The sequence below is a fragment of the Mobula hypostoma genome, chromosome 10 (assembly GCF_963921235.1).
Source record: "Mobula hypostoma chromosome 10, sMobHyp1.1, whole genome shotgun sequence".
Classification (NCBI taxonomy): Eukaryota; Metazoa; Chordata; class Chondrichthyes; order Myliobatiformes; family Myliobatidae; genus Mobula; species Mobula hypostoma.
Genome location: NC_086106.1, coordinates 95,131,916 through 95,147,401, shown reverse-complemented (window position 1 = coordinate 95,147,401; position 15,486 = coordinate 95,131,916). Strand labels below are relative to the sequence as shown.

General features: G+C 39.5%; 1 protein-coding gene across 1 annotated transcript in view; it reads left to right on the top strand.

The window, feature by feature from the left end:
- LOC134353048 (ras-related protein Rab-39B) overlaps positions 1 to 15,191 on the top strand; it is a 32,012-nt gene extending 16,821 nt beyond the window's left edge. The window contains exon 2 of the mRNA XM_063060882.1: positions 11,474 to 15,191. Coding sequence (XP_062916952.1) covers positions 11,474 to 11,900 — 427 coding nt within the window. The 3' untranslated portion in view covers positions 11,901 to 15,191. The remainder of the gene's footprint in view (positions 1 to 11,473) is intronic.
- Positions 15,192 to 15,486: the final 295 nt, after the last annotated feature.

Genomic DNA, 15,486 nt, shown 5'->3' with positions numbered 1-15,486 from the left:
CAGGGGTAAGTTTTTTACGCAGAGAGTGGTGAGTGTGTGGAATGGGCTGCCGGCAACGGTGGTGGAGGCGGATACAATAGGGTCTTTTAAGAGACTTTTAGATAGGTACATGGAACGTAGTAAAATAGAGGGCTATAGGTAAGCCTAGTGATTTCTACGGTAGGGACATGTTCGGCACAACTCTGTGGACCGAAGGGCCTGTATTGTGCTGCAGGTTTTCTATGTTTTCTATAAGATTAATCTCTGAAGTACCATTTTCTTTTCAACTGTTAATAAAAAAACAAATACAGTCTAATGTTATCATTTAAACATATTGACATTTCGTCACCATCCAGTTGCCATAAATAGCAGCTTCTGTTTACTGCGCGTCAGCTCATTGCAGTTGTAGAGTCCTGCCAGTTACATAAAGTTAGCTCCCTCCGTGATTGGCATGGTCACCATATGCTGAGTAAGCCGTTAGTCTGGCAGTAAGCTGATTCTTTTTGAGTGGGTATCAATGCGTAAAGGCTAGTATATATTGTCCATCCTTAATTGCCATTGAGATGTTTGTATTGAGTTGCTTCCCTGAATCATCACAGAATTACGGTGAGTGTACTTTGACTTTGCTGTTGGCAGGGAGTTCTAGAGTTTTAGATCAAATATCAATTAGGGAATGTTTTTTATTGATCTGAACATTTCTGGGGAAACACCAGGGACAGCTAAAATAAGGTCATGCCTGATATATATCTTTGATACCAATAGGGGTTGTAGATTTGACAGATCACATTGTTGATGAAAGACATCTAACAAAATCCTACACTGCAGACTGACATGAAATGTTTGCAGAGTGTCGTTAGAGAAGCACTTTGATACTGATCGATTTGTGCTCCATAAATTTAAGCTTTCCAAAAATACATCGCTTTTTAAGGGGTGGAAAGTTCAAGGGGGATATTAGAGGAAGGTTTTTTACTCAGAGAGTGGTTGGTGCGTGGAATGCACTGCCTGAGTCAGTGGTGGAGGCAGATACACTAGTGAAGTTTAAGAGACGACTAGACAGGTATATGGAGGAATTTAAGGTGGGGGGTTATAAGGGAGGCAGGGTTTGAGGGTCGGCACAACATTGTGGGCCGAAGGGCCTGTAATGTGCTGTACTATTCTATATTCTAAGTAAATTTAAATATTCGCATTATCTTGTGAAGTTATCTTTGCTTTGATCATTAAATCCACAGGTGAATCATATTTTAAAATGGGGTGGCATGGTAGTATAGTGGTTCGCTCAATGCTTTACAGCACCAGCTGTAAGATTGGGGTTCGGTTCATGTTGCTGTCTGTAAGGAGTTTGTACGTTCTCTCTGTGCCTGCGTGGGTTTCCTCCAGGTGCTCTGGTTTCCCCCCACATTCCAAAAATGTATGGACTAAGGCTAGTGAGTTGTGGGCATACTGTGTTGGTGGCGACACTTGGGGGCTGCTCCGCACAATCCGTGTTGACATGATTTAACACAACTGCACATTTCACTGTATGTCTCATTGTGGTGGTGGTTGGCATCCGTCTGTCTCGAAGGACAATGGGTGATGGTCATTAGAAGCCTGGGTGGAAAGGATGGAGATCCTGAGATACCCACTTTATCAAAATCCCCTTCTCGGCCTCATCAGTGTGGTCCAAAGGAAAGCTTATGAAGTGATATATTTGGCACCAGCTTGGCTATAGCAGCTGCTGGAAGGATTTTCATTAATGTCCAGCTACCTTAGGGGCGCCACTCCAGATCTGCTGTCTGGGTTTACTCCCGTAGCCTTCGTCTCTCCCAAGACTGCCCACAAGGCAGTGGGGCTATTTACCCAGAGCTGGGGATCTGGTTGACGAGCAGCAGGGCGTGTCCACAGACCGGTGGGCTGCGTGTTGCGTGTGCAGGGGCCAGATCTCCTCCTCATCTTCTGTAGTTCAGCATGAGTACGAAAGGTTTTGGTTTTCGTGTGTCATCAGCAAGGAGGCACTACATGAGGCTTGCTATTATAGAGGCTATGTACTGGCAGGGAGAGACTTACACATTCAGCTCTCCTTTTCGCAAGACTGTTAGCCAGCAGTGGAAGCTGAAAGTCAGAGCGACAAGCACTACCCAGTGCACTGCCACACTAGATACATCACAGCAACCATTTTGACACATTTTCAACAACCATTTCAATGTTCATGTGACAAGTGTACTGAGTCTTTAAAAAAAGAACAAATCTTAACAAACTGTTATGGAACATAGTCTGCAAAGGTACGGACAATAAATAGGATATGAGATTAGCCTGTGCAGCTCTACCTTTGCCCAGATGCCCAGGGGCTTTTTTGAGGTTTCTTAATTGGATGTTATGTGACTGGGAGAGAACATTGTGAATACTGGCGGTTCCATATGATCCCTGTAGATGTTCTTCTGGGTGAAAGAGCTTGCACATTTGGGAGGTGCTGTTAAACGTGCCTTTGCATGTTACTGCTTACATATTGTAGGCCATCTTTATGCAAGTGGTATTCTGTTGTTTCTTGGCTTGTTTCTGGAGTTCTACCTTAGAACATAAAACATAGGAGCAGAATTAGGCCTTTCAGCCCAGCGAGTCTGTTCTGCAGTTAAAGAGTATTTCATTAGTATCCTGCCATGTCTTCTCAATGGTAGAAAGGCTTTGGGGAGTTAGGGGGAGGGTTACTTGGTCTGGTATAGAAACATCAATGCCCAGGAAAGGAACTGGCTACAGAAAGCTCTCCCCGGCATTGAGTACACTTAGATGGGGCACTGCCTCCAGGAAGCAGTATCTGGCATCAAAGTCCACCGCCATCCATGCCACACTCTCTTCTTACTAATACCAGCGGGCAGGTGGCACAGAATCATTCGATCCCACACCGCCAAGTTCAAGAACAGTTATTAACCGACAACTGTCTGGCTCCTGAACCAGCGTGGATAAATTCAATCAACATTATTCTGAACTGATTCTACAACCTACAGATTCACTTTCAAGGATTCTACAACTCATGTTCTCAATATTATTTTTATTTGCAATTTGTCTTGGTTGTTAGTCTTTTTTTCTTTTACAGTTTTTTGTAAAATTTTATTGTATTTCTTTTTTCATGTAAATGCCTGCAAGAACATTTTGATAGGTTGTTTGATAAGGTTCTCCATGTAGGCTCATTCAGAAAGTCGGGAGGCATGGGACCCAGAGAAATTTGGCTGTGTGAATTAAGAACTGGCGTGCCCATAGATGCAGAGAGTGATTATAGATTGACCTTATTCTGACTGAGTGGTGTAATGGCTTTAGCACCAGACTTTGAAGCGAATGGTTCCGGGATTGAATTCAGCCAGCTCCTTGCAATCTATCCATCCACACTGGGTTGTGTCGCAGTAACAAGGTGACCTCGTAAAAAGTAGACAAGTGCTAAAGAAACGGCGAGGTTGCCACCCGCTGAGCCACAAAGCATGAAGAGGAACAACATCGTTTTGGTGGGAGGTCAGTGACCAGGGATCTTTTCTGTGACCCCCGTGCTCTAGGACTTGGATGAGGAGGTTGAAGGGTGAGTTAGGAAGTTTGTAAGGTGACCTGAAGATTGGTAGTGTTATCGATAGTATAAAGTTTGTTGAAGGTTACAATAGGAAAGTGATAAATGAAGCAAAGCCAGGCTGAGGAAGTAGCAGATGGAGATCAACCTGCAAAAGTGTGAAGTAATTAACTTTCAAAAGTCGAAATTGAAGGCAAAAAACAGGATTAATGGAAGGATTTTTAGCAGTGTAGAGAGTTCTTGTGGTTCATATTGTTAGTTCCCTGAGAGCTGCCACACACGTTGATAGGGTTGTTAAGAAGGATGGCCTTCATTAGGCTTGAAGTAATATTGCAGCTCCATAGATCCCCGGTTAGACCACACTTGGAATATTGTGTTCTGTTCTGGTTGCCTCATTATAGGAAGGATGTTGAGGCTTCAGAGAAGGCAGAGATTTACCAGAATGCTGCCTGGATTGGAGCACAAGTCTTATAAGGATAGGTTGAGTGAGCTAGCGTTTCTCTTTGGAGCAAAGGGGATGTGACTTGATAGAGGTGTACAAAATGATAAGATGCATAAATGGAGTGGACAGCCAGAGTTTCTCCCAAAGTGGAAATGGCTAATAGAAGAGGATGTTAAGGTGATTGGAGGAAAGTACAGAGGGGATGTCAAAGGTAATATTTTACATAGAGAGTGGTAGATATATGGAAAGTATGGTGATAGAGGCAGATGCATTATGGACTTCTAAGATATTCTGACTTAAGCATATGAATGATAGAAAAATGGAGAATGGGAAGGGTTAGATTGGTGTTGGAGTAGGTTAAAAGGTTGGCACAACATTGTGGGCCAAAGGGCCTGTATTGGGCTGTAATATTCTATGTTCTAAAATTAATCTCAGGGTAGTATATGGTAACATATACAATATGTACTTTGATAATAAATTTACCTTGAACTTTGAATATCTTTTACTTGTCTTTGCAGTCACAGCATTTAAATTGTTAGAGAATGCATTGCCAAGTGGTGCAGAGGATGCTTTGAGTAATGTAACTCTTAAGACATATCCATTTTGCTTAAAGCTTTACTTCAAGAGTTAAATGCAGTACTATATGCTTAGAAATTATCACTCTGGAACTTCATTACCTCTTTCAAAAGACTGATGTTTCTTTCCTCCTGTAAAGATTTTGCCTTGTCTTTAGATCAGTGGTTTCCAAAGTCCAGGGGCAATGGGGGCATCTAAGAAGGTGATAAAAATAAAGGGGACACTGGAGGGTCACTCAATAAGGGGGGGGGGGTGCTGAGAGACAACTGAGGGATAACCGGCTTAATTTAGGAAATGCATTGCTTATTGTAAACATTTGATCCTCAATGGCGCATATTAATTACAATGTTCACATAAACACCTCATTTCTTGCTAGCCCACAGTTCTCTTAGACTTTGCTCGAAGCATGTTATGGTTGTTGAAAAGCAACATGACTCTTCTGTATTTGGTGTATTATGAGAAATCTGGACTGAAGAAATAGTGTTACTTCCGAGTGTGGGCCACATATTATTGCCATTCACTACTGTAGTAGTGTAAGTTAGTATGATTCCCATACTCTAATCATGTAGTGACACATTTCCTGTGAATTAGTGTACAGTGTTCACTGGGGTAAAGTTCAGAATCTGCCCTTTTGAGATATTGCTGCCCCACTTTATGTACCTTCAGGCAAAGAGTCAGATTTTTCCTGAGCTATGATGACAAGCTTTCCCCTTTATTGATCGCAGCTCTTGAGGTTGGACTTAAACAATAGGCAATTGACTGTGGTTGTTAATCCGTAATGAAAATGGTAGAATCAGAGTGAAGGAAAAAGAAGTGTAGGCAGCAGGATGGAGTATCTGAAATATGGATTTATACCAGCACCAGCAACAAGCAGCAGCCAAAGTGTCTATTGTGCAAAAAAGTTTTTTCAAATGAGGCAATGAAACCGTCCAGGCTCCTTGAATATTTGAAGAGAATATTTTGATAAAATATTTTGCTCTGATAAAGCAAGCAAAACTCTGGCATATTTTCAGTGAAAACGTTTTGAAACAGAAAACACTTCAAAACATGTTTCTCAGCACTTTACAACAAAATGGTGATGGTTTGTGCACTTGATGCAACATTTCATGACTCATTGCTATATCTGGAATGCCCCATACAATTGGAGAAGAGGTTCTGAGTACAGTTTTGCATATGTCACCAGTAATTAAAGTGATTCTGCTCAGCAATAACTCTTCAAAGATGAGTAGATATAACGTCTCAGAATGTGGAAGACACATGCAATATACTTAGGAAAACAGAATTTGCTTTGCAGTTGGATGAGTGAACTTTACCAGGCAATGAATTTTTGTTTCTTGGTTATGTTCGCTTCATAAAAAATGAAAGCATGGATCAAAAGTTGTTATTTGCAAGGGAACTAGAGACAGATATGAAGGGGGAGTCAATATTTTAGGTTGTTGAGCAATTTTTCCAAAGAGATGGACGTTCCACTTACCAACATCCTTGCTTCTGCAACACATGGGGTATCATCAATAACAGAACACCACTGTCTGGTTATTACTTTCTTGAAAAAAGCTGTACTAACATATTTACCATTCACTATAATTCACAGACAGCATCCTGTCACATAAAACCAAAGTGATCGGCTGTACAAATTATTAATACTGTTATCACAGCTGTAAATAAAATCAAGACACATGCTCTCAATCTTTTCCAAGAGCTTTTTATTGAGAGTAATAAACTGTTAGAATGCTTGTTGTTGCACACAGAAGTTAGATTGCTCTCAAAAGGAAACTGCCTGAGACACTTTTGTGTGCTTTTTGAAACTGTGATACAATTCTCTGAGGACTTGAATGCTTCAATCAGGAACCATCTCAAGAATATTAGGCATGACATTGCTTATTTGTCAGACTTAAATACAAAGTTTAATTAAATCAATCTTCAGCTGCAAGGAAATGATGTGAATCTCATCACAGTCAAATCAGTCAACTCCACATTTCTGTCCAAGGTAACACTATTTAAGTGCAACATTGATCGTCACAGCCTTTTCCAATTTCCAAGCCTCTGAGTTGGAAAAGAAAGAAAAAATACCAGATGATCATCTTCAAGTATACAGTGCTCACCTGGGTGAGCTGCATAAAGACATGTCAGAGAGATTTCAGGATCTTCTCTCGACTCTAGTTCCAGATTGGGTAATAAATCCATTCCTGAACACTTGTGATGAGAAATTAACAGGAAGGGTGGAGGAAGAACTGATCTTGTTACAAAATTACTTTGACTTGAAGTTGCGGTTTTTAAAGAATCATATCGAGACTTTTAGTTGCAGAAAGAAATCTCTGATTGCTATCCCGAACTGTGGAAAAAGATGAAGAGGTTCTTTAATACCTTTCCAACATCATACTCAGTGGAGTGCCGTTTTAGTGCAGTCACCAACTCCTTTCAAAGGAACGAGGCAGACTGCAAATTACTGAACGTGGGGATCTGAGACTCTTTCTGAGTGACACTCAGCCTGATGTTGAGAAGCTGATATCATTGCACCAAGGCCCTCCACCTCATTGAAAGGTGAAAAAGCAATGAAGTAGTGAATAGTTGGACTACTAATATACACTCTAAAATTGCTGATGAAAACTGATTTTACTGCATTTAAAGAAATAATTTGATTAGTAGCTTTAAATAGATTTAAAAAGTAAAAAGTTCAAAATTTATTATCAGAATACATCCACGTCACCACATACAACCCTGAGATTCTTTTTCATGCAACAGAATAGTAACTGTAAACAGGATCAATGAAAGAGCAAAACCATGGAAGACAACAAACTATGCAAATACAAATAAGTAGCAATAAATAACAAGAGCATGAAATAACAAGATAAAGAGTCCTTAAAGTGAGATAATTGGTTGTGGGAACATCTCAATAGACCCGGAACGATTTTTGTAATTATAGTGGATTCTGGTTAATTGGGATCAGTACATTTTGGCCAATTAAGTGGCTGCTTCAATTATCCAAAGTTTCATGGGAATAGTTAAAAAGATATAAAAAAGAAAAACTACCATTTAACTGAGTAACGAATTATGTATTTAAATGAAGTACAGAGCAAATTAGAACACTACCAATATTACTACAGTACTATAAAACTGTGTATTAGTTCATGATGGTTACCGATGGAGGAATTCATCTAGTGCACACTGGCATAGTACTCGATTGGTAAGCTATCCATTCTTAGCCCCTTGAAGCGTCAAGGTTTAACACCTTTACCAATAGCAAACAATTTTTCTTATCAATTCCTGACATATTTGAATAACATAGCACAGTTATGCGATCCATTGCTTTCTTTGAACCAGATAGCTTTGTATGTTTGTAGCCAAGGCAACCATTAGGTGTGGTACAATTTTTAAAAAACGCATTTTTATCAGCATTATAGATGTCATGAGTTTTGTAGATTTCTGTTTTTTCCCACTTGCAGTGTCAGCACTATCATTCTCACTGAAACACACACAAAATGCTGGAGGAACTCAGCGGGCCAGGGTGCATCACTAGAAAAGAGTAAACAGTCGGCGTTTCAGACTGAGACCCTTCATGAAGGGTCACGGACTGAAAATCAACTGTTTACTCTTTTCCATAGATGCTGCCTGGCCTGCTGAGTTCCTCCAGCATTTTGTGTGTGTTGCTTGGATTTTCAGCATCTGCAGATTTTCTCTTGGTTTGTGATTTGATTACTATACTGAGAAGTCTCTTCCAGGGATGCCTACTTTGAAGAAGTATAAATCTTCTCTCTTATCTGATTCCCCCTTCTCCAGACCTGTATCTCTTTCAACAATCCCAGCTCTTTATTTCATTCCTCCCCCTCCTGATTTCACTTATCACCTTATGTTTTTCTTCCCTCCCCCACTTTTTATATCTACTCCTCGTCTTTATTTCTCCAGTCCTGCTGAAGGGTTTCGGCCCGAGATGTCGACTGTACTTTTTTACCCATAGATGCTGCCTGGCTTGCTGAGTTTCTCCAGCATTTTGTGTGTGTTGCTTGGATTTCCAGCATCTGCAAATTTTCTCTTGTTTGTCACACACGCACACACACCTTGTCCAGTTCCAATGGAAAACCATTGACTGAGGGCCTCTTCAACATCTGAATTGTTACCTTAACAGTTTTATTTTTGGGATGTTCCCTGTTGCCCCTCACATAACGCCCATCCTTCTCGCAGCCTATTTTGCAGATGTATCAGGCATGCAATTGCTGAATTTGGCACTCTGGTTACCTCTGCCAGCTGGCGATGAATGGTGTTAGGGTAATGTTTTCATTTAGGGTATTAAATTTATTTCTGCAATGGTCTCAAAAATGTTTTTAAAATCAAAATAAAATAACGAAATTATCAAAAATCACTGTCCTTCGGCCCAAATGGATGATATAGCTCAAGCACATGTAATTGACCATCTCCTGCCCTAATTAAGTGGCATAATGTCCCAAATCAATGAAGGCAATCCGACTATTTTCTCTGTTCATTTTTGTTCTTTAGGAGTTGTCCCAAATAAAAGGCTGCCCCGATTAAATGATGGCCCAGTTAAACTGAATCCACTGCTTTGAATTTGCAGTTCATATTTTCTTTCATTGAGCATCATAAGTCAAAATTCTTTATAATTTTTATTTAAATGGTCAAAAAGGGAGAGGGGGCGCTGGGGACTTCGTCTAGGAGCCAAGAAAGTGGTATCCTATAAAGTTTGGGAACCATTGATCTGGATGAATGTTGGTGTCCTGATTTTCTGATAATGCCAGTCCCATATGTTCCCCAAAGTAATTGAAAAGATTTGTATGTGGGGGCAGGAGTTTGGGGTTACTTTTCACGCAGATGATCTTTCATGGTGTTAGATGTTGGTGCTGCTTGGGGAGGCAGTTCTGTTTCTTTCTCTGCAGATGCTGCCTGAGTTCTTTTTAACTCAGAATTCCAGCAGCTGCTGTGTTTTATTTCCACAGTTCCAGCAGGTTGTTTTCTTCTGTTAATAATAGAGTACCTCTTTCTGCCAGATCGGCTGCCGTTAGACTTCACCACCCTTTCACAGGCTTGAATTATTTGCCTTCTCTCGCTTATCACCTAATCATGTACATTCCCTTTGTTCTCTTTAGCCTTTGCACTTCTGAATATTTAAAAATGCGTTGAAAAAAGAATTCCCAAATTTGAAGAGATAACATTCGGGTCAATGAAAATCTTTGCTTCTCATTTCATAATTGCTGCCAAATTGTGGAACCTCTACAGAATTTTGTTACTTTAAACCTTTATATCAAAATACATGCCCGAAGTTCTCTGATTACTGCCTTTTACAGTCTTGATAATCCAAAATGGTTTGATGACTTTTCTGAAATATTGGACAATGGTTATCCATCGCACAGTGTGTCCTTGCACAAGGGAATATAAATCTATTGATTTATAATGATCTGAAAGTAAAATTCAAATGAGTCTTGTTTACTTCAGATCTTGCATGTTATGTGCACAAAGTGGAGGGAACAATTTTCCACTGCACTGGAATTCTGAAATGGCTGTATAAATGCAAATGGCCTAGTAAAATGCTGTTATTTTCTTTAAGTATCAAACTGACAATTCTTTTCCTAAAGTTATCCAGAAAACACTGTTTTTAAATGAACATTCAATAGTTTTTAAAAGGAGTCGAATATGTTCCTGTGATGCCCTAAAGGGGAAGTACCTAGAAGCGCATTGAGTATGTTTTTACTGTGATCCCAGGGATAGGACAATACTTTTATCTGTCATGTGAATTGATTAGGGTCACAGTCGGTAGAGTATAAAAAGACTTGCTATATGTTCTATTTACAACTGCTTGGATCATATTCTCACTGCTAAGTGTAAATGCACAACCCAGTGCAGTACCAAAGCATTGCTTGAAAGGTTTACACGATACTGCAGAACCTGCGTGTGTGTCCTGACGATGGCTAAATTATCCTGCATGCAGCAATCAGTGAAGCGTAATCCTCTTCCGGGTATTTTGACAGAGGCACAACTGAGTGATCCAGACAGCAGACCGATTGGCACACTTCACTACCCCCACAGTGGCCCCAGGGTTGTGATTGGAATTGTACTCGCTCCAGTAGACTAGAATTCCATGCTGGAGTGAGCAGTCTAGATTGGAAGCAACAGTACTGGGTGACCTTACAAGCTATCCCACAGTAACTTGCAATCATGTGTCTTAATAAAGCAAATACTTCATCCCTCATTGTAAAATAATGCCTCGTAAAACATCTCATGTCTGGCTATTGGTAAGCTTGCACTATTATTTTTAAGATAACACATGAATTTGTAATACACCTCTGAATCTTGTATCCTAAACACATAAACCCTATTTCATGACACTTCTTGCCAAGAATTTGTCTTTTATTTACATTTCATTTATCTATCCTTATTGAGCAGTGAGCCAGTAGGTACGAAGACCGTCAGTACAATGATGCATCTGTAGAAACAAGGGCAATTACAAATGCCTGATCAACAAAGGTGGAAATTAACAGCTGGAACATAACAATTTCCTTTTAGTATGAACAGTTCAACTCAGTAGAACAGTTAGGTGAATGATAAAGAATTCACTCTGGTCAGAAACATCTGAAAGAGTGCTGTTAAATATTTACAGATTGTGTAAACATTTGGAATTTGTATTTTCATATCAGATTTATAATTTTCTCTTAACCAAAATTGTGAGGTAGGGCAAAACTTATTTTCAATTGTATGAATTAGCTACTTTGTTTCTCTCAGGGGATTATTTAGGGAAGTGAAGTTCACGAGATAGCAAATTGTCTTTTTAAAGATGCATTCTCTCCTTATTAATTCAAGCAAAAGACAGATAAAGGTTACTGTTTCTTTTCCCCTGTCACCAAAGCAAAAAAAGTATATAAAATGGTATTATATTTACATAAATGATTGAATCTTAAGATTATATTCAGCTCTTTTAAACTTCCATTTTTTTCTTCTCTGTTTAGGTCCATAACTCGTGCATACTACAGGAATTCCGTGGGAGGACTTCTCTTATTCGATATTACCAACCGCAGATCCTTCCAAAATGTCCATGAGTGGTTGGAAGAGGCCAAAGTTCATGTCCAGCCATTCCAGATCGTTTTTGTGCTGGTCGGCCATAAATGTGACCTGGCAGCCCAGCGGCAAGTTTCCAAGGAAGAAGCAGAAAAGCTTGCTGCTGCCTACCGGATGAAATACATTGAGACATCCGCAAGAGATTCCATCAACGTTGAACAGGCCTTCACTGACCTGACAAGGGATATTTATGAACTTGTGAGGAGGGGCGACATTGTGATGCAAGAGGGTTGGGAAGGAGTGAAGAGTGGTTTTGTTCCAAATGTGGTCCACTCATCAGAGGAAGCTGTCAAATCAGGCAGGAGATGCCTCTGCTAATTAAAGAGTGGAAACATTTTAATTGGATAAGTTCCTTCGCACGTAGAGACTGTACCAAAAAATTACTGTTGGCCTTTTTAAGTTTGTGTTACAAATAATTCACTATTTCCACACTGTGGACATCTTGATCTCTATTTGTAAATAGTGGGTTTTAAGCTATCAGTCTGTTACCCTATTTATCCTGCAACACTGATGAAGGATTTACCTACATTTTGTACCTCTGCAAAGAGGATACAAGGGTGAGCCCATTTACTTTGCAAACTGCTAAAAAGCATCTGCAAATGGGTCAGACCAACATTTACATCTTACTCTTTAAGAAAGAAAGGGTAGTAATGCAGTTGGAAGAACCTGAACTGCTACATTGATTTGATCTGTCCATGGTCATTCCTGGTACAGATGAAGATCCTCAGTATAACCTCCTTATTCTTGAGCTACTGGCCTGTAAAGGCAGTTACCTGTGACTTCATTGGGAAAGATCCCGGTATTAAAGAAATAAAATACATAGAAATTTATTTGGCCCAAGATCCATTTAAAATAAAAATTATAAAAGGAAAATCATCTGAGAAATGTTATTTTTAGGTTACATGAGTTTATTTCTCACCCCGTATTCCCTCTTCTCTCTTCTCCTTTAAGGCTAGAGCTGCTTGCTAGTATAGAGTGCAACATTAGATTTGCCATATTCACTTTGACTTGCTTATTGGAGTGTAGGTCTGTTCATCACCATTGAACGCAATTCTGCCCACGTGCTTCTCCAACAAGTTTCATTGGCTAGCAAATGAGGGACAGGACCCCAGCCATTTTCCCTGTGTAATCAGGAGCCCCCAAAGTCGATGGTCTCTTTCCAAATGCCACTGACCTCACACAGGCCAGATCCTTCATGATCGATATAACTCATGAAATATTGGCTAGTGCAATTATCTACAATTTCATTGAAGAGTTTTCGCTTATAGTGATAAGAAGAAGAAGAGGGAAAAACAAAATAAAAAATAAGATCAATAATGATATTTACTGAGAGTTAATAGTGAACATTTTGGAACTGCAAAATTAAGAAGGCCTTTGCTAGTCTCCTATGTGTAGTGACTGTACAAAAAAAAAGATATTTGTAAATCAGTAAGTTGACTATATGCTGTATATGATAGAACAGTGCTATTGAATGATTCATTACCTTGCTGAATAAATGGTTAATCCATCTAGTCCTTAACCTGGTGAGTAAATAGGAACTATATTCAAGTACTTGAAAAGTGACTCTAATGAATAAACGAACTCAAAAGTTAGTCAGAAACTTATCCTACTGTATAAAAAGAAACTGACTGTAGGTAAAAAAAAAAACAAAATACACCCTTTACCTGGATAAACTCATACTGGATCATTACAGTTACATTGTAAGTAGATCCCAAGCTGAGAAATATGCAAGACTAGAGAGTCTGTTTAGATGCTGGGAAACTAGAGTGTAGCTTCACACAGTTGTGTAGCTTACAATTTCCACTTCCTAAATAAATAGGAATGCTACTCAAGAGCAAATAACTGCTGAACAAAGTAAGTTATTTTTGTATGGATGAATGCATTATCCCTGATTAGAGCACAATTTTTATTCAGCTGGAACTTCTGTAGTGCAGTTATATCCAAACCATGCTACCCAGATGTTGATTCCTCATCACGAGCAACTTTAATGCTATTTCATAGCAAGTGTTTTACGATGTTTCTGACAATTGATATGAGTATCATGGAGAAATCTTCAAAATAGCTGGTGCTGTATATTTCTCAAGATTTTTAATTATTTTGAGATTAACCAATTGCCACTAAGTCTAACTTCATGCCTCAAATGTTTCCAAATTTACTAAACCCTAGGTCCTGAAAATGTACGTTTCCCGTTCCTTGCATTATTGATTTTCTACTGTCTACAATTGCCAGAAATCTAAATGCTGCTTCAGACAGAGACCTCCCTTACCCATTCAAGAAACAGACTGCCTTTGTAAAGCACCTTATTGCTAAACAACCGTTCTATTTATTTAGAAGTATAATCTATTTTGGATTGGGAAATATTATCAATGTTTTTGCAGGAAACTATGAAAAGCTACAAATGAATTAGTAAGGCAACCACTGCTTTATGGCCATTCAAGGAACAAGAATTCACCCTTACAGACTTCAGAAATGACTAAAGAAAAATTTGAAATATGGAATTAAATTCGCTCCCACGGAATTTATGCAGGAAAATAAATAAACAAACAAAATCAACTTTTTTCAACCTCATTTCTGTATACAAGTCAGATGATACACCTTTGTGTATGGAAAATAGCAATATGGACTATTTTCTAGGGAAACAACCCCTCCCTCCCCTTAACACGGTCACCTGTAATTAATCAATTTTTTAAATGAAGGAAAATATATTGTTTCTGATACATGGAATGTTTCCATCATTAAAGTTAGTGAAATACTCAGATATATCTTTCACTTAGATTATCCGTTTTTCAAAATGCAGATCAGAGCTAATTAAATAGTAGAAATGGATTATACTTATTTATCCCTGAGGCACCAACATTAAATTTTTGAAATATTCTAAAACCTTCTTGTGGATCACCTTTGTTAATGTGCCCTACAGCTTCCATTACACTGTCATACGAGGTATATTAGAATATTCCCAAACGATGTGACTCTGAGGTTGAAAATATTTAGTTGATAGAAAGACAACACCCTAAACAGCACTCATTAGAAGATTCAGCCAAGGCAATGTCCTTTCCATAGCCAAGCTTCAAGACACAACTTCTGATGCAGAGGTGAGAGTTCTTCCCCTGAGCCAAGTCAAGACGACTTTACAGCATCCTATCATTTGGATCTTTATTAGGCAGGCAGGATCTTTATTTCGCCGAGCACCTACACTCCATCCATTAGAGAAAACAGGATCTCCCAGTGGTAACCCATTTTAATCCCACTTCCCATTCCCATCCCAACATATCAGTCTGTGGCCTCCTCTACTGTTGCAATGAGGCCACACTCAGGTTGGAGGAGCAACACCTTATATTCCATCTGGGTAGCCTTCAATCTTGATTTTTTTGAACTTCCAGTAATGTTCCCACCCCCCTTCACCATTCCCATTCCCTTTTCCTTCTCTCACCTTATCTCCTTACCGGCCCATCACCTCCCTCTAGTCCTCCTCCCCTTTTTCTTCCTTCCATGGCCTTCTGTCCTCTCCTATCAGATTCCCCCTTCTTCAGCCCTTACAAGCTCTTCACTTCACCCTTCCTCCCTCCCTATCACTTATCACCTTGTGTTTCTTCCTCCCCGCCCCCCCCCCACCTTCTAACTCTGACTCCTCATCTTTATTTCCCTCTAGCCCTGATGAAGGGTCTTGGTCCGAAACATCAACTATATTCTTTTCCATAGATGCTGCCTGGCCTGCTGAGTTCCTCCAGCATTTTGTGCCTGTTGCTTGGATTTCCAGTATCTGCAAGATTTTCTCTTGCTTTCATTTACATTGCTCTAATTAAGCAAGCATTCCAAATGTTGACATGTTTTGTGTGTCCACATTCAAGATTCAAGATTGATTGTTGTCATTCTTCAGTTCATGAGAGTAAAGGAGAACAAAATG